The sequence below is a fragment of the Pyrus communis genome, chromosome 17 (genome assembly GCF_963583255.1).
Source record: "Pyrus communis chromosome 17, drPyrComm1.1, whole genome shotgun sequence".
Taxonomy (NCBI): domain Eukaryota; kingdom Viridiplantae; phylum Streptophyta; class Magnoliopsida; order Rosales; family Rosaceae; genus Pyrus; species Pyrus communis.
In genome coordinates, this window is record NC_084819.1 from 2,466,658 (window position 1) to 2,486,125 (window position 19,468).

Sequence of the window (19,468 nt, forward strand, 5' to 3'; positions counted from 1 at the left end):
AAAAACTTGTGACAATTGAAACTATATGAATTAAAGTGGATTCTTTTTTCTTTTCTTTTCCTTTTTTTTTTTTTAAATTTTTGGTAAGAAAACGAACTTAATTAAGATAAAGGGAGAATTACAAATGTGACAGATGGACTGAGTCCAAACAAAATACAAACCCTTAAAAAGCAAAGACAAATACAGTAAAAGAGTAAAAGGCCCAAACAACAGGAGAATTACAACTCAAGATACAATGGGAGATTCAAAAAAAAAAAAAAAAAGAAAAAGAAAAAAAAAACTTGTGACAATTGAAGCTATATGAATTAAAGTGGATCCTTTTTTTTTTGGGTAAGAAAACAAACTTAATTAAGATAAATGGAGAATTACAAATGTGACAGATGGACTAAGCCCAAACAAAATACAAAACCCTTAAAAAGCAAAGACATATACGATAAAAGAGTAAAAAGGCCCAAGCAATAGGAGAATTACAACTCAAGATACAATGGGAGATCCACACAAACTTAGGCCCTGAGGCAGCAAAAACAGACAACAACAGAGAAACCCTAAATTTGATAATAACTGCAACCGTTGGATCAAATTTCAACGGTCCGGATCCCAAACTAAGTAGATTAGGTGGAAATGGATCCAGAGATGATCTCTTTCCAATACATAAAATGCTGAACTATTTTGTTTTGTAGCTAATTAACATGAATAGTTTTCTCAAAAAGGTGTTATCCCAAACCAACTGGGCACTCTCTCCATCTTCCCTTCACTCACTCTCTTTAATTTAATGAAAGAGGGCATTACTTGATTCATGTCCACTCCATGCAACTGTAAAGCTGGCAATCTTTGGGCCTCGTTTGGTATACGTGAGTGAATATGCTGAGGCGATTAAACACTTGAGCCCAGGGCTTTTGGGGTTCACCAAAGGCTTCTTTAAGAAGGATGAGTACCTTTTATAAATGGTCGGACACGAAAGAGAAAAAAAAGACTATTTTTTAACGTTTTTTTGTAACCTTTATTCAATATATATGGCACCTCAGTGGACGTAAGCTAGTTTTTTAGAGTGACCCACTTAATCCTTGTTGTTAGATTTCTATTGCTTTTACCCTGAGCCCATCAAACCATAGTGACCATTGTTAACCTCCAAATTGTGGCATTAACTGTGTCTATTTTTAGTTTTGAATGAATATGCCCAGGGTAGTTTTTAGTGACGTTTTTTTTAGTTTATCCACAAGAATTGCAGGTGCAAATGTTCTAACTCTTTATATAAATTTATTAGCAGCAAAATTGTTTGGTAGTGACGACGCTACCTCTTTAATAAGCACCTCTTCTCTAGCCGGCCACAAAAACTACCATGCCCAGTGATCTGGGACTTGTCGAAGTGACTTGCTGTGGTAGTTCGTTGCTGCCATTTTCCGTGAGGTTCATTCAAGAGCTTATGTGATATCGCCGTCATTCCGATCAGCTTGATCCGATGGTCCGAAATTCATGATCCCATATACCCTTCAATACTAAACGATGAGACGGTGTAGAAAGTTCATCTTTTGCATTTGCAGAGGTAGATATATTAATTTTTTTTGAGGGAAAAACTTACTAGATTGAAGATATTTAGAGAACTATTTTCAAATTGTGACGTTGAAGGTAGAAGATGTAGTATTTATTCGGAAAAGTTATCACCTCTAATTCTACAATGTTTTCAGAGAGAGAAATGCTAAAGAGACTCTTTTAAAGTTTGACTCTCCGTCACCTTATGTTTTTTACATAATATTTTATAATATTAGTACGATAATTGTGCAAAAGTTATGAAGTGAAAAAGAGTACATGTAGAGTCCCACTTTTGAGAGTCTCTTTAGTATTTCTCAGAGAGAGGGACTTCCTCTCAGTCTCAACGCACGCAACGCAGCCTCGGAAATGCAAAAGCATGCATGATATTGTTTCAACGTTGCAACCTTCCTCTTCTGCTTATACATCAAACCTAATGAGACAAAGAAGTGTATCGGCTCTGGTGCATTGACTTTTACCATTCTCCGAACTTCAACTTCAAATGTGGCAATGTCAGTCACTACAAGAATTTCACAGGATACATAGTGGGCATTGTGAAGGCATTTCCTCCACGGACCGCGATCCAGAGTTGGCATTCTTCTTACAATCTGAGTCAATCTCTCTCTCTCTCTCTCTCTCTCTCTCTTAATATCAACTGCACAGATACATAACTTCTACATGGTATCATCGCCGGAGTCCACCGACGTCGATCCTCCGCTTCCCTTCATTTCTTGATTTCTTGAATTTTCCCACCTCGCTTCCCTTCGTTTCTTGATTTCTTGAATTTTCTCACCTCCCAAACAGATCTTACCTTATTTCTTTTTCTTCTCTCTCGTGAAATTCGTCTGCAACAACTATGGCGCCTACTCTGAATACTTCTGATTCTCCCTCTCCTACTACATCTTTTGGTCCTACTCCTCTTCGTGAGATTTCTACCAAAGTACCTCCATCGATTGCGACAATTACAGTCCAAAATATTGCTGGAATGGTTCCGACGAAACTCAATCGGCAAAACTACATCACCTGGCGCAGCTTGTTCCTTCCTGTTTTGAAGCGATGATCCTTGTCCTCCTCAGTTTGTTCGTGATTCGTCTGGATCTCAAATTCCTAATTCTGCATACGAATTGTGGTGTGAACGGGATCAAATCTTGACGATCTGGATCAACTCCACTCTGGCTGAAGATCTTCTTCCTCTGACTATTGGAATGGAAGACTCTCGTTCTCTGTGGCAGTCTCTTGAACGACGTTTCGCAGGAGCTTCGCGCACTCATGTTCACCGTCTCCGATCCAAAATCCAGACTATTCCAGAAAGGCGAAGCTTCCGTGACTGATTATCTCAACACTATTAAGGATATCTCTGACAAACTTGCTGCTGCCGGAGAACCGATTTCCGATTCTGATCTTGTGGCTTATATTCTGTTGTGCTAGGAAAGCACCAAACCACGCGGAACCAAATCAAGCTAGCCCACAGGAAATTTATCAAATGGAAATGCAAGAACAAAATATAAAAGACACAAAGATTTTAACGAGGTTCCTCCACAGTCAGTGTAACTGGAGTACGTCCTCGGAGCAGTAGGAGCTCACCCAATAATCCACTATCAACCAAATGGGAGTTTACAAAGTGTTGGCAATCTCACAACCCAAAAGCCCAATACACCCAATAGCTCTCACACACCAAAGAAACAAATAGAGAAAGAAATATAATGAATAATTTCTTCTCTATACATATAGCTCAAAGCTATTACAACAACAACTACTTTGGTGGATGATTACTAACCAATTGAAGCAACAACTTTCTTCTTCTGTTTTAGGCTCTCTGCAACTCTCCCTTTTTCTCTGCAACTCTCCCTTGCTCTCTGAAGAAAAGCTCTCTTTTCTCTCTTCTTTTTTTTTCACAACCGAACCCTATGAGCTCTCCCATATTTCTTTTTCAAAAGACACGGATGTAGGAAGAGAACAAAAAAACTTTTCAAAAAACAACCAAACTTTTCCCTATTTTCCTCCCCAAAACAAGGAAGACACAATGATGTTGTCCACCTTTTTTTCTTTTCAACAAACATCATCATCCACTTGGCCACTAATTCAACAATCTCCACCTTGGCCAAGTTCCGAAAACGCCATGATAAGCCAACCAACAAAATTGATAAAAAAAAACACTCCCAAACACTAGCAAGAGAATAACTAATGCCGAGCCAAATGCTCCAAAACTCCTACTGCTCAACGCCTTCTTTATATAGGCAAAATGTGAGCCAAGTTCAAGCAATGAACAAACTTGGCTACACCAACAACCTTAGTCAACATATCAGCGGGGTTGTCTTTAGTTGGAATCTTTTGGAGAATGATCTCCCCTTCACCAACTACTTCACGAACAAAGTGATAACGCACATCTATGTGCTTGGTCCTCGCATGATGAACCTGATACTTAGCCAAATAAATGGCACTCTGACTATCACAATGTACCTCCACCTGCTTCTGATCAACCCCCAAATCTCTAATCAGTCCATGTATCCAAATGGCCTCCTTTATAGCTTCAGCAACTGCCATATATTCAGCCTCTGTAGTAGACAAGGCAACAGACGACTGCAAAATGGACCTCCAACAAACTGGCCCTTTAGCCATAGTAAATACATAGCCTGTAGTAGACTTCCTTCCATCCAGATCACCTGCATAATCTGAATCAACATAACCAACAGCAAAATGACCAATACCAGAGTCATCCCTCTCAAAGCATAAACCAACATCTCGAGTACCATGGAGATACCTCAATATCCACTTAGCTGCATTCCAATGCTCTTTACCAGGATTATGCATATATCGACTCACCATGCCAACTGCATGAGCAATATCCGGTCTAGAGCATACCATTGCATACATCAAACTACCAACCAAATTTGCATATGGTATATTTTTCATTTGTAGCTTCTCTTGATCAGTTTTAGGACATTGTAGAGAACTCAATTTAAAATGAGGAGCCAAAGGGGTACTAACCGGTTTAGTTGAATCATGAACTCCAAACTTCCGAATCAACTTCTCAAGGTATTGTCTTTGATTCAAACAAACCAAACCCTTCTCTCTGTCTCTAGTGATCTCCATGCCAAGGATCTTCTTTGCTTCACCAAGATCCTTCATCTCGAACTCATTTTTCATTTGCTTCTTCAATTTCTCAATCTCTTCGACATTCTTTGAGGCAATCAACATATCATCAACATATATCAATAAATAAATGAAAGACCCATCTTGCAACTTCTTGAAGTACACACAATGATCATATTGACTTCTAGAATAATTTTGGCCTCTCATAAATTTATCAAACCTCAAATACCATTGCCTTGGAGATTGCTTCAAGCCATAAAGTGATTTCTTCAATTTGCAAAACAAATTTTCTTTCCCTTTCACTTTATACCCATCCGGTTGACACATATAAATCTCTTCATTCAAATCACCATGTAGGAAAGCCGTCTTCACATCAAGTTGCACAAGTTCAAGATCATATTGTGCAACAAGAGCTAACATAATGCGAATTGAGGAGTGCTTCACAACTGGAGAAAAGATTTCATTGTAGTCAATGCCCTCCTTTTGTGCATACCCTTTAGCAACTAATCTTGCTTTGAATCTGACATTGCGTTTCTCATCAGCATCTTCCTTCTTGGCATACACCCATTTGCAACCAATAGCTTTCTTACCCTTAGGCAATTTAGCTAACTCCCAAGTCTTGTTTTTCATGAGAGAATTCATCTCGTCACCCATGGCATTGCACCACTTCTCCTTTTCCTCACTCTCAATGGCTTCCTCAAAATTGGATGGAATCTCATCAGTGATAATAGGAAGAGCAAAAGCAACATAGTCACTATACCGAGCTGGCTTGGTAATTTGTCTTTTTCCTCTGTTCTTGGCAATAGACTCTTGAGGTGAAACTTGCTCTTCAACTTGAATAGAATCTTCAAGTTCAACTTCTTCAACATCCTCATGGTCTCCCACTTCTTCACTTGTAGTGGCTTCGACATCAGCGGAAATAGGATTTGAAGTACTAGAGGCAACTTTCTCAAGCTCCACCTGTTGGACATCTTTCACATTCTTTTCAGAGTCTCTGAACATATTTTCTTCATCAAATGTCACATCTCTGCTGATTACAAGTTTCTTCATCTCCGGGCACCATAACCTGTAACCTTTGACACCACTACTAAAACCAAGAAAGATAGCCTTTTTGGCTCTAGGATCAAGTTTATTTTCAGTTACATGAAAATAAGCAGGTGAACCAAAAATACGAATATAATCATAATCAGTAGAAGGTTTTCCAGTCCATACCTCCATTGGCGTCTTACCCTGAACAGCAGCTGAGGGTAATCGGTTGATGATGTGACATGCATAAGTAACTGCCTCTGCCCAAAATGACTTGCTCAAACCCGACTGAGACAACATGCATCTAACCTTCTCAAGCAAGGTTCGATTCAATCTTTCTGCAACTCCATTTTGTTGTGGAGTTCCCCGGACACTAAAATGTCTCACAATCCCTTCCTCTTTGCAAACTTTAAAGAAAGGGTCGGATGTGTATTCACCACCATTATCCGATCTCAAAATCTTAATCTTTCTCCCAGTCTGGTTCTCAACCATTTTCTTCCAACCCAAGAAAATGCTCAACACCTCACTCTTGTGCTTCATAGTGTAGACCCAAGACCTTCTTGAATAATCATCAACAAAGGTCACGAACCAATGTCTACCACTCAAAGAGGGAGTCTTTGTAGGACCCCAAACATCCGAATGCACATAATCAAGAATGCCCTTCGTCTGATGTACAGCAGTACCAAACTTCACTCTAGTTTGTTTTCCCAAGACACAATGCTCGCAGAAATCAAGCTTACAAGTCGTGGCACCTTTTAGAAGACCTTGTTTCACAAGCCCTTGTAGAGCTCTCTCACCAGCATGGCCTAACCTCATATGCCACAATCTAGTAGTATCAGAATCGGATGTGCCCATATTTTCTGAGACTACAGACGCTTCACCTGTCACAGTGCTACCTTGCAATAAATACAAATGGCCACATCGAGGAGCTTTCATCACAACAAGTGCACCATAAGTCACTTTCAATGTCTGCCCATCTGAATGAAACCTGAAGCCCTTGGCTTCCAAAGTTCCCAAAGAAATAAGATTTTTCTTCAAATTCGGTACATACCGAACACCTGTCAACTCTTTAACCATGCCATCATGCAACTTCAAACGAACTGTACCAATCCCTTTTGTTGTGCAAGGATTGTCATCTCCCATGAACACAACACCGCCATCAAACTCTTTCAAGCTTGAAAACCAATCCTTGTGAGGAGTCATATGATGAGTACAACCCGTATCCAACACCCACTTAGTAGCACAATCAAATGATGAGGAAGTGGTTAAAGCAAAATCAGAAAAATCTGTTTCAACCTCAGCAACATTAGCTTCAGAACTTTCTTTGCCTTTGGTCTTCAATCTAGGACAATCTTTCTTCCAATGGCCCTTATTACGACAAAAGGCACATTCATCCCTTTCCAAAGGTTTTCTACCTTTAGAGTTTCCTCTAGGTCGAGACTGTGATTTTTTCCTGCTAGAAGAGGATCTCCTCTCCGATGATCTACCTCTAACAAATAAAGCTTCAGAGGTACTATCATGATTTTTATCTCTATGCCTCATTTCATAATTCATCAAGGCATTTGACACATCTTCAAATTTCACAGTTTCTTTACCATGCATAATAGTGGTAACAAAATGCTCATAAGAGTCCGGCAAGGAATTCAACAATATTAAGGCCTTATCTTCATCCTTAATATCCTCATCTAAATTTAACAAGTCGGCAATCAACTTATTAAAAGCATCAAGGTGTCTAATCATTTTTGTACCTTCTTTGTATTGGAAGCGGTAGAGCTTTTTCTTCAAGTGTAGCCGGTTCTCTGCACTCTTCGTCATATACTTGTCTTCCAATTTTTGCCACAACACACTTGCCAAAGTCTCCCGCATCACAAAATACTTCTGAGTTTTTGCAAGGCACAACCGAATTGAAGAGCAAGCCCACAAATTTAATTTCTCCCATTCTAGTTTCGACATAGCTTCAGGCTTCTCTCCCAAGGCGGCAAGAAGATCTTGTTGAGCCAACACATCTTTAACTTCACATTGCCACATCCCGAAGTTGTTTGTGCCATCAAACTTTTCCACTTCGAACTTTGCATTTTGCACCGTAGTTCTTGCAAACCCGGAGCTGCTTCCAAAAGGATTCTCATCTTGCCCGTCTGACATCTTTGGCAACTAGACAGTACCCAAGAGCAACCAGTGCTCTGATACCAATTGTTGTGCTAGGAAAGCACCAAACCACGCGGAACCAAATCAAGCTAGCCCACAGGAAATTTATCAAATGGAAATGCAAGAACAAAATATAAAAGACACAAAGATTTTAACGAGGTTCCTCCACAGTCAGTGTAACTGGAGTACGTCCTCGGAGCAGTAGGAGCTCACCCAATAATCCACTATCAACCAAATGGGAGTTTACAAAGTGTTGGCAATCTCACAACCCAAAAGCCCAATACACCCAATAGCTCTCACACACCAAAGAAACAAATAGAGAAAGAAATATAATGAATAATTTCTTCTCTATACATATAGCTCAAAGCTATTACAACAACAACTACTTTGGTGGATGATTACTAACCAATTGAAGCAACAACTTTCTTCTTCTGTTTTAGGCTCTCTGCAACTCTCCCTTTTTCTCTGCAACTCTCCCTTGCTCTCTGAAGAAAAGCTCTCTTTTCTCTCTTCTTTTTTTTTCACAACCGAACCCTATGAGCTCTCCCATATTTCTTTTTCAAAAGACACGGATGTAGGAAGAGAACAAAAAAACTTTTCAAAAAACAACCAAACTTTTCCCTATTTTCCTCCCCAAAACAAGGAAGACACAATGATGTTGTCCACCTTTTTTTCTTTTCAACAAACATCATCATCCACTTGGCCACTAATTCAACATATTCTTGCTGGTCTACCGGATGAGTATGAATCCTTTGTTGATTCAATTGAAACAAGGACTGAGTCTGTTAATGGTGATGAACTCCATGGACTTCTACTCAGTAAGGAGATTTCTGTTCAGAAGCGCAAGACTCGAGCCTCTTCATCCTCTGTATTCGGTACCTTCTCAAAGGTTTCCGAACAAGTCGATATTATACAAGTAAATTCTTATCTTTGTAATTCATGTAAACAAGTTGAATTTGTACACTGGATGGAAACCATGTAACTTCTATAAAATGAAAACAGGCACCCCTTTTTTTTTGTGTGATGTTATTTGTTCTGGTAAGCATATTATGTTCAGCAACTCGATGAATTTTATGTGATTTTACTGTGCAGTGGAGAAAAACATCGAACGATATTTTTTTTGAATCACGACGTGTGCATTTATCAAAGAAAAAAAAAATTGATCAGACTTTCTTTTGTGAGTTTGTCTCTAGGACCTGAATATTTGGTGTTCAAGTTATATGTTTTCCAGCAGTTGTATGTGAATGTGTGGTCATCTGAAGAAAAGGAAACTCGAACCTTGCTTCTTTTGTTTGGTTACATTGGAGGATTTCGAATCGTGGATTTAGCACTCTTGCCCGTTAATCTACCCACCACTTTCACCACCGGGCTAACCCGGTGGCTTAGGTCATCTCCAATAGAGATGACTAAAGGACCAAAAGTGAAAAAAAGGGTTTTATTTGTTTGAAGTCTCATCACCAACCGATGGTTGAGTTATAATTGTATGAAGTTCACAAGGCCATTATTTGGTTGAAGGGACACCAAGCTGCCAAATGTAGTTCCCCTCTTATCCTTTTTTTTTGGGCTTACTTCTTCAGGTGCAATAATTGATTTAAATTCAATGGCTGAATTTGAAAATATCTAACGGTAGTGTAATTAAATTAACCAATAAATTTGAAATATAAACTTAAAACTAATAAATTATTGAGGGGACTGTGTTTAGCCTCTTCGGTTGAAGATGACATATGAATATGACCTGAAATTGTTTATTTAAAAATAATTTTTTTCAAGACTATAAATCTAAATGGGGCTATATTTAACTTTTTCGATTAGAAATGGTCCTAGAAAACTCAAACTTCACCTCTACGTAGAAGCCATGTTACTGCACAAGAGTAGCCAGCCAATTTCTTGTGTGAGGTGGTGATGTATGGTGAGCTGGTTCAGTAGGCACTACATTATTTGAACGTCCCTATTTGCCAGTTGTATGTGGTTTTTAAGTAGACCCAGGCACTTGTCTGTAAGCAACCGTTCTGATCATCTGATGTTGACTTCACTGCAAATGGTTCCTTAGATGCAAGGAGCATTTCCTCCTTACTAATTAATTGAAGTTTGATGTGTGCGTATAAATTATATTTTTTTATTCTTTTATCATGAGTTCGTTTAAAAGTACATTTAAAATGATTAAAAATATTTTTGATGATATTGATTTTGGGTTTCAAGTGCTTTTTGGAATAAGCATAAGATACGTGCTTCTTGTAGGAAATACTAAAAGTGATTTTCTAAGACCCACTTGATTTTTATTAATAATTGGTTATATTTTTACTAAAATCGCTTTCAGTTATTTTAAAAACACTTCCAAACAAGTTCTAAGTCAATTCAATATATGTGATTGACTTCATTGACAAGAGGTACAAGTTGAGTTGGAAAACAACTGTTGTTCACATTAGAACTCTTTGATTCTGATACGACGAGTTCAAAAATCAGGTGAAACTCCTTATCTTTAAGGACGAGTTCAAAAATCAGGTGAAACTCCTTATCTTTAAGGATGCGAACAATGTTTGTTACTTTATTTTTATGTTACTATTTACAAGCACTAATGGTAGACTAAATTGTGCAAAAGAAGAATTTTCTATTTATTTGAGGAATCAATGGCCGCAAATTCAGACCTTAGATAGAGCAATGGAATGGGAGTTGGGTGCTTGCCTAACCTCAACTCCCAACCATGCCACTAAGTTGATATCCCAATGGTGGCATCACCCCAAAGATATTAGTTCTAGAACAAAATCAACCTTTGCCACGAAATATTCAACTCAGTTGTGGTTATTCTAGCAATCACATGGTTGGTGGAGGATCAATTTGGGGTGTTAGAGATATGATTGAGAACCCAACTCACAAGGTAAAAGCCAACCCTACCACACAACTGTTTTCCATCGCCATCAAACCCCAATAGAAAAAATACAAGGCAATGTTATTCATGCATTTCTTTTTACCTTGCACACACTTTTCAGTTTCAATCGTCAGGTAGAATATAAATTGGAGAAAATTAAACGATAGAAATTAACAGAAGATATGTGAGAAATTAAAAGAGGTGTGTAGATAGCAGTATCAACCACAATAATCAAATTCAAAACATAATTACCATAAAAACTCATTACAAAAGAGAAAAAGGAAAAGAAAAATCTTACTGAAAGAAAAGTAAATGAAAAGATAAGTTGACGCATCATACATGGAAGTGGGCTAACCAATATAAACTCAAGATTCTTCTAGAAGCTTTTGCCCAATTTCTTTAAAATCTTTTATTTTCTTTTCACTTCCTACTAGATTTGCTAATATGGATGGAATATGGAGACAATTGACTGATGATAAAGACAAATCCTTTATCTTATTCTTCTATTTTCATTTCGTTTTTCACCCTTGTTTCTCCTTCTACACTTCTCTTTTTACTTTTCTCCGTCAATTTATCCAATGCAACTGACGAAAAGAAAAAAAGAGGAGTACAGGAGGAGAAAGACGAGTGAGAAAATCGGTCATTTCCCACTCATTTAGATGTCCAATTCTTGGCCATTTCAAACCCATTCATGCCATAGTGATAGTCTTGAATAGTTTGGTAGATTTCCTCCTGTGTGTTCATCACAAAAGGGCCATGCGAAACCACTGGTTCATTTAAAGGTTGCCCTGCCGCTAACAAAAACCGCAACGGCTCCGATGACTTGTTGCACACGCTTAGACCGTCTCCTGAACCCAAAACCAAGATGTGATGAGCTGACGAATGAGTTGATCCAAACAACCCTTCTCCTTCGATTACGTACACAAATGAAGTCCAGGCTTCCGGTATGCAATGATGAAGTTGAGCTCTTGGTTTTAAGACGAAATCTAGAAACATTGCTGGTGTTCTGGTGTAAACTGGGGAGTTGACTCCCAATGCTTCTCCGGCGACAACTCGGACATCGACCCCGTCTTTCTCTGCCCTAGTTATGTCCTTGCTTAGGAGTTCTTGATATCTTGGCTCAATCCTGCAAGCAATAATATTTTCATAGTGAATATAGAGAACTATAAATTTTTGGAAAAATAATTTTGTAATTACTCGCAGTAAATCAAATAATTATAATTACTAGATGGAGCTCATATATTATGAATGCGTAAACATAAAAATTAAAAATTAAAAATTATAATATGGAAGAGAGAGAAGTGGGAAGAAATGTTAGAGAGAGAGAGAGAGATAGAGAGAGAGAAAATGTGGTTTATTTTAATTTTTAATTTTTTTAATTGGAGATACGTTTTGATGACATATGAACAAGAGAAGAAGAAGAAAAAAAAAACTAAACTTATTTTTGTTGACAAAGAGTGTTCTATTAATAGATGGTATAGATAGGCCTAACTTTTCTTAGAATGACATGCAAATAGATATATCACAAATCTATAAAATTAAAAATATAATATAAACAAGAATGTGTAAAAGATTAAAACAAAAATAACAGTAAAAAAAAACAGAAATGTGTAAAAAATTAAATTCTTGTACCAGTTCCCCATGGCAAGAAATTAAAAAAAATCCTAATTCCTTTGCTAAATTTTAGTTTATTTTAGTTTATTTTTTTTATTTTTTTTAATTGTTGGTGGGGGTTCCAACGAGACCACATGTATGTATTTGAGGGATTTGGATCATCTAAATTATGGGAATTCTAAAGATACTCACATATTGATCATTCATTTTGCATCGTACGGTCAAAATCATTTAATTTTTTAAATTTAAAATTAAACACAAATAACATCTAACGAAAATTAATCATATGATACACCATAAATGATTAAAATGTAAAAATCCTTAAAATCCTTACAAAATAAATCCGAAGAGAATCTTCTTCTGTATTTAAGCATTCTAGGGTCAACTGTGTTTTGTTGAAAGTTAATTAAAAAAGGCTTTGGTGAGTCAGCCACACATATTCGGCACGATAACTTTAAAGTAAAGGTCAACTCATGCCGGTGTGAAATACTTTACAAAACAATTTTAGGAACTTTCGACACTAATATTCTATGAATAATTTGTCAGACTACAAAATATCCAAATAGATCCCGTTAATACACGGAAAAAAAAAATTACAACATTCACATTGAGTCAATTAACTTTTTGTGTTTTTAATCTATAATAAAAGTGTTCTTTAAATTAATTAAAATCGTTTTTTGTGAAAAATATTTTTGAAATCAGTTCTTAGAACAAATTTAAGTGAAACTTGAAAAACATTTTAAGTATTTTCTACAATAAGCAAATATTTGGTGTTTCTTCTACAAAACATTTAATTTCACTAAAAACGTTTTCAATTATTTTAAAAGCGATTTCAATCATTTTATAATTATTTATTGGTCCAAATCAAATTTTGTAAACTTAAGTTATTCATTTATATTACTCTAAATATCTATGATTTGATGATTATATAAACTATTACGGGTCAGCAAAAAGGGACTAAAATGTAAGTATTGAAAATTATTTTATTTTTTTGACAAATTATCGTGTTAAATTGTTAGTTGTTATGGGGTAAAGATCGGTGATGATTCAACTCATAACAAAGTGCATAGATATAAATACTAAGTAGTGACAATTGATTGATGCACAAAAATAAATTATGAGGCGGTGCTATCCACACACCTATTTTTACTCTCACACCCATTTTAATTTTCAATCGTGATCGAATGAATTGAAAAATATTAATAAACATAAATTATCAAGAAGGTGTGAGAGATAAAAGAGGTGTGTAAATAACCCTATCCCAAATTATGCAGTGGAATGAGAAAAAATACGTACATTTTGTCCTTCCGGGCTAAATTGATCCAAAGCTGCAAACCAGTGCTGGGTCCTTCTCCTTCAGGCATTTCTGAATGAACTATTCCCCTGCCTGCCGTCATCCACTGCCCCCAAAATATCACACATCCAACAAAATGCTTAATACATGTCCAATCACAAACATTTCTGCTACCGTCGTCAAATTTATTCACCAAATAACGCCTTGACGTTTGACAATTTATTTTGATCGGGTAACAGCAACAACGATGTTGACACATAATTGAGTGAATATATACGTGAACAAATTTGACGACTCTAGTATTATTAACAATTCAATAGATACCTGCACATCCCCAGTTCGGATTGTACCCCTGTGCCCTGCAAAGTCTTGGTGAGTGATTGCTCCCTGAAATCCAAAGAAACCAAAACTTGTAACTTCAATTTCTTACTGCAATCTGAAATCCAGAATCCAAAAACATTTAAAAATTTTAAAAAAAAAATTAAAGGAAAGAAGATTGGACCTGTAACATATATGTGACAGTCTCGAAACCTCTGTGTGGGTGGTCAGGAAATCCAGCAGGAGGGGACACTGCAACATCACAAAGCAAACAACAATGTCAGCACAGAATTCATATCATCCATAAAAATAAAAAAAAATAAAAAAGAGGAATTAAAATAATGAAAAAACAGTACCTGAAAAGTGATCCAGCATCAGAAAAGGATCCAGGTTCCTCAACTCGCGGCTGAAAAATCAAAATCCACGAACAAATAAGAACCCAGTTTTCAAAAACTCAAGAACACAAGAACCCATGTAATGAAATCCCAAAAAAAGTGTAACAGTGAAAGATTCAAAAGCAAAAAAGGATGCAAAAAATTTGAAAAATGGGTAGAATTTGAGATGGTTACCTTCCAATGGCTCTCTTGACAACAGCGCCATCGCCTTCGTGCTGGCTCTTGGCGAGGACCTTCTTGACGACCATTCTTGGGGAGGAAAAAGGAGGAAGGGATTGGTGATCGGAATCAGACATGGTGTTTCGGATGAAGGAAGGGACTGGGATTTTGAAGCGGTTGGTTGCTCTGCGGAATAATGAGGTGGTGTTTGGTGCTGCGGAAATAGCTTTCATGAGCAATGCCTTTTATACAGAGAAGTTGAGAGCTGGATGCGTGTCTTTATAACTTCCGTGATATGATTGATTTAATATATAACGGCATTGAGGATGGTGGGAGGCCGGACAAACCGGCCGATTTGGAAATGCAAAAAGTCAGACATTAAAAAATGGACAATTTTATTAGGAAACACCAGCACGACAGGTCAGAATTTGTAACTAGATAATGAAATTGAATTAAATGCTGTCGACCGTGTTGGTTATGTTTCTTGTGTTACGTGCATATTTTATATGAGATATTTCATGTGTTACGTTTCTTTGTTATCGTAATGATTTTTCCTTGTTACCAAAAGAGGTTGTCATAAATAATTCCTAAGTTTTTAAGTTTATAAGAATATTAACTATGCAATCAATTTTACTTTAATAGTTGAATTAATAACAGCATGGAACTACATAAGATATAGAAATATATTTTATTTTAACACGTAAATTAATAACAATACGATAAGACTGCGTACATTAAGATATTGAGTTTCTGGGACTTTCTTTAACCTTTCTGTGGATAAGAAAGGGGTTCTAGTTTTGGGTTGGCCGTGGGTGACAGACTGGGTCTAGCGTACATTAGGAAATTGGAGGAGGTGTGGGGAAACATAGAGTGGGACCCACTCAGCCTCCTTGGACCGCTGATGATTGGTGATGTCAAGCCCTTGTCACCATGAGGTTTGGAGGCTGGGGGTGTGTGAATATGAGTATGGGTTTGGTTTGACCTTGACCTACTCAATCTCGATGATGAAATTGCAGTAAAATATCTTTGAACATTTAGCATCTCTGAACTTTAACTTAGTAATGATCTCGAAATTAAAAATTTATGATCATTTATCTCATAATTCATAAAAAAGCACAGTTATATTCCTTTTAGTCAACTTCATTAAAACTTTTATCAAAATAAGTTACATGCCACGCACGTGAGGCTGAACAAAGAAGCAAATATGAAAAACAAAATGCAAAAACTTTGTAGCAATAGTCGTTTGACTTTAACCTAATTTGAGCAATGGTCCTTTAATTCTAACTTAATTGTAGCAATGGTCCTTCCAATATCATTCATTTAGCCAAAAATTCTAGTAGAATTGACGAAAATGACCATAATTCCTAATTTTAATGAATTAAGACACCAATGGTTACAAGTTTTTAGTTAAAGATTTATTGTTTGAATTAAATTATAATTAAAAGACCACTGATATAATTTTTTGATCTTATATAATATGTAGAATTCAAAGTGATTCATCCAGTCGTCATCACCGCACAATCGTTTGGTCATCAATTTTCTTCAAAACCTTCCAATGACCTCACCGCAAATCTCTATGATATCTTGATTTTCATCCTACCTTTTAAGAAAGTTTTAACATATTTAATGGGAACGTATCACTGCTTTCAATCAATTCTGTTATGTGTTCCCATTGCATTTGCTATCCCATTGTCCAATGGTAGGTCTGGCAAACGGATCGTGTCTATCGTGTTCGTGTTGTTTTCGTGTAACACCTGTTATCTTAACGGGTCGTGTCGTGTCACATCCGTTATCTTAACGGGTCCTTAACAGGTCGTGTCACTTTATCCAACGGGTAAAGTGACCCGACCCATTATGACCCGTTAAGAAAAAAATATATTTTTTAAAAATTTGCACATATCACACATTGCCACATAAATATTACTTCAAAACATTAAAAAATTTCTCGTTCAAGTACTATATCTACACTCGAAAATAAAAGCCTAATAAAAAAAATAATACATACACTACTAATCTATTACAAATATTAAATGTGCAAGGATAAAGAGTTTTTGTTTTTAAGATTGTAAGTCTTTCTCAAAAGTTTACACCTCCATTTACAAAACCTTCAATTTACATCGATCATCATGAAATTGTATTGGAACTTTGGCTTGATCTATTGCCTTCAAGAGTTATGTTGAAGATGTTTTCAGTAAGATTTTCCACGTCAGAACTCTCTTCCGCATAAACTAAGTATAGAAAAAGTAAACATTAAAAATCATTCAATTATGAAAAGTTAAACAAAATAATTATGAAAAGAAATAAAATAATAATACTATACCATATAAAAATATATTACCTCCTTTTCCAAATAGTTGATTCATACTTTTATTAAGTATATAAATTATAACATAAGATTTTGTGATATCCACATCCACTAGTGTAAATATTTTAAATTGAAGATCAAATTCATTCTTTGTATTCATATAGGGTCAAGGAGTGTAGCTGTAAAAATTCATCAAGATCAGAGTTAAAATAACCGTTAAATCTTGATTTTTTGTTTATAACCGTCGAAAAGCTTTGTCCCGTTACTTGATCTCTGAATGTTTTTTTTTTGTGATTTTTTGCTGATGTGATCTCCAAGCATATACAAACAATTTTGACGGTTTGGATCGTTGAAATTAGTTTTGGAGAATTCGTAAAACGATAGATTGACTAACACTTGGAGTTTATTTATACTTTCATTAAGTATAACATAAGATTTTGTGATATCCACTTGTGTAAATATTTTAAATTGAAGATCGAATTCATTCATTGTATTCATATAGGGTCAAGTAGTGTAGTTATAAAAAATCATCAAAATCGGAGTTAAAATAACCGTTAAATCGTGATTTTTCGTTTATAACCGTTGAAAAGCTTTGTCCCGTTACTTGATCTCTGAATGTTTTTTTTTTTGTGATTTTTTGCTGATGTGATCTCCAAGCATATACAAACAATTTTGACGGTTTGGATCGTTGAAATTAGTTTTGGAGAATTCGTAAAACGATAGATTGACTAACACTTAGAGTTTATTTATACTTTTATTAAGTATAACATAAGATTTTGTGGTATCCACTTGTGTAAATATTTTAAATTGAAGATCGAATTCATTCATTGTATTCATATAGGGTCAAGGAGTGTAGTTATAAAAAATCATCAAAATCGGAGTTAAAATAACCGTTAAATCGTGATTTTTCGTTTATAACTGTTGAAAAGCTTTGTCCCGTTACTTGATCTTTGAATGTTTTTGTTTTTGTGATTTTTTGCTGATGTGATCTCCAAGCATATACAAACAATTTTGACGGTTTGGATCGTTGAAATTAGTTTTGGAGAATTCGTAAAATGATAGATTGACTAACACTTAGAGTTTATTTATACTTTCATTAAGTATAACATAAGATTTTGTGGTATCCACTTGTGTAAATATTTTAAATTGAAGATCGAATTCATGCATTGTATTCATATAGGGTCAATGAGTGTAGTTATAAAAAATCATTAAAATCGGAGTTAAAATAACCGTTAAATCGTGATTTTTCGTTTATAACCGTTGAAAAGCATTGTCCCGTTACTTGATATCTGAATGTTTTTTTTTTTGTGATTTTTTGCTGATATGATCTCCAAGCATATACAAACAATTTTGACGGTTTGGATCGTTGAAATTAGTTTTGGAGAATTCGTAAAACGATAGATTGACTAACACTTAGAGTTTATTTATACTTTCATTAAGTATAACATAAGATTTTGTGGTATCCACTTGTGTAAATATTTTAAATTGAAGATCGAATTCATTCATTGTATTCATATAGGGTCAAGGAGTGTAGTTATAAAAAATCATCAAAATCGGAGTTAAAATAACCGTTAAATCGTGATTTTTCGTTTATAACCGTTGAAAAGCTTTGTCCCGTTACTTGATCTCTGAATGTTTATTTTTTATGATTTTTTGTTGATGTGATCTCAAAGCATATACAAACAAGTTTGACGGTTGGGATCGTTGAAATTAGTTTTGGAGAATTCGTATGCCATCAATCAAGTTCCGTGTGTGTGTGTATATATATATATTTATTAAGTAGATTTAAATCTATTTATTTTGTACGTATAAATTATAATTGACTGGTACACGGAATAGTACATACATCACGTGTCACGTGTGTCATTATAAAAATAGTGAGATATGTCATGACAGTCATGTGTGTGATAAAAAGTTAATAACTTAAAAAAAAAAAAAAAATTCTCACCATTTCTATTAATTTTCATTTTTCCCTCTTTTTTTTTGTTTCCTTTTCAACTTTTTCTTATCATTTTCACTTTTCCCTCCAACATCTTTCCCTAATTCCCTCACTTTTTTGTTTCATTTTCAACTTTTCTTAACATTTTCATTTTCCCTCCATTTTTTTTTTCAAAAAGGGTGGCAAGTTGGCAACGGCAAGAAATTCATTATTGAAATTTGAATGGAAACAAATCACATCAAATTTCAATGGATGCAATGCAATGAATCATATTCATGCATATTAAATTATTAATTAATAATTATTATAGTTTTTATAAAATTTAATATATATATATAATTATTATAGATAGACTTAATATTTTGGGGCTATAATTATTATAGTATATATAATTATTATAAATTTTATAGTTAATTTAATATATATATTATAATTTTTAGGGGTATAAAATTGTAAAATTAATGTATATAATTATTACAGTATTTTTTTAGGGTTATAAAATTATAAAAATAATATTCAGCTTATCGTGTATCGTGTTACCCACGTGTATACCCGAACCAACCCGTTATCTTAACAGGTGCTTATCGGGTTACCCGTGAAGGGAAATCTATGAGATTCATGTGGGATTTCTAGTGACTAGCATGCATATACAATTCAAAATTTATATACGAAAGCAACGGAAGCATGTCATACATTTTATCAAAGCTATAGTCATGCAAATCCCCTTCAAGATGCATAGGTTTATATAAGATGCATCAAAACAAAATTTATAAGAAGAACAAACTAG

At 35.3% G+C, this 19,468-nt stretch overlaps 1 protein-coding gene across 1 annotated transcript; it reads right to left on the minus strand.

Moving 5' to 3' along the window:
• Positions 1-10,867: 10,867 nt before the first annotated feature.
• Positions 10,868-14,704, minus strand: LOC137722595 (pirin-like protein). The gene is made up of 6 exons (XM_068461637.1): positions 14,453-14,704; positions 14,240-14,289; positions 14,068-14,135; positions 13,890-13,952; positions 13,568-13,671; positions 10,868-11,783 (listed from the first exon to the last, which is right to left on the minus strand). The coding sequence occupies exons 1-6, from the start codon at positions 14,668-14,670 to the stop codon at positions 11,309-11,311; spliced, it is 978 nt and encodes a 325-aa protein (XP_068317738.1). The 5' UTR covers positions 14,671-14,704; the 3' UTR covers positions 10,868-11,308.
• Between the last annotated feature and the right edge of the window lie 4,764 nt (positions 14,705-19,468).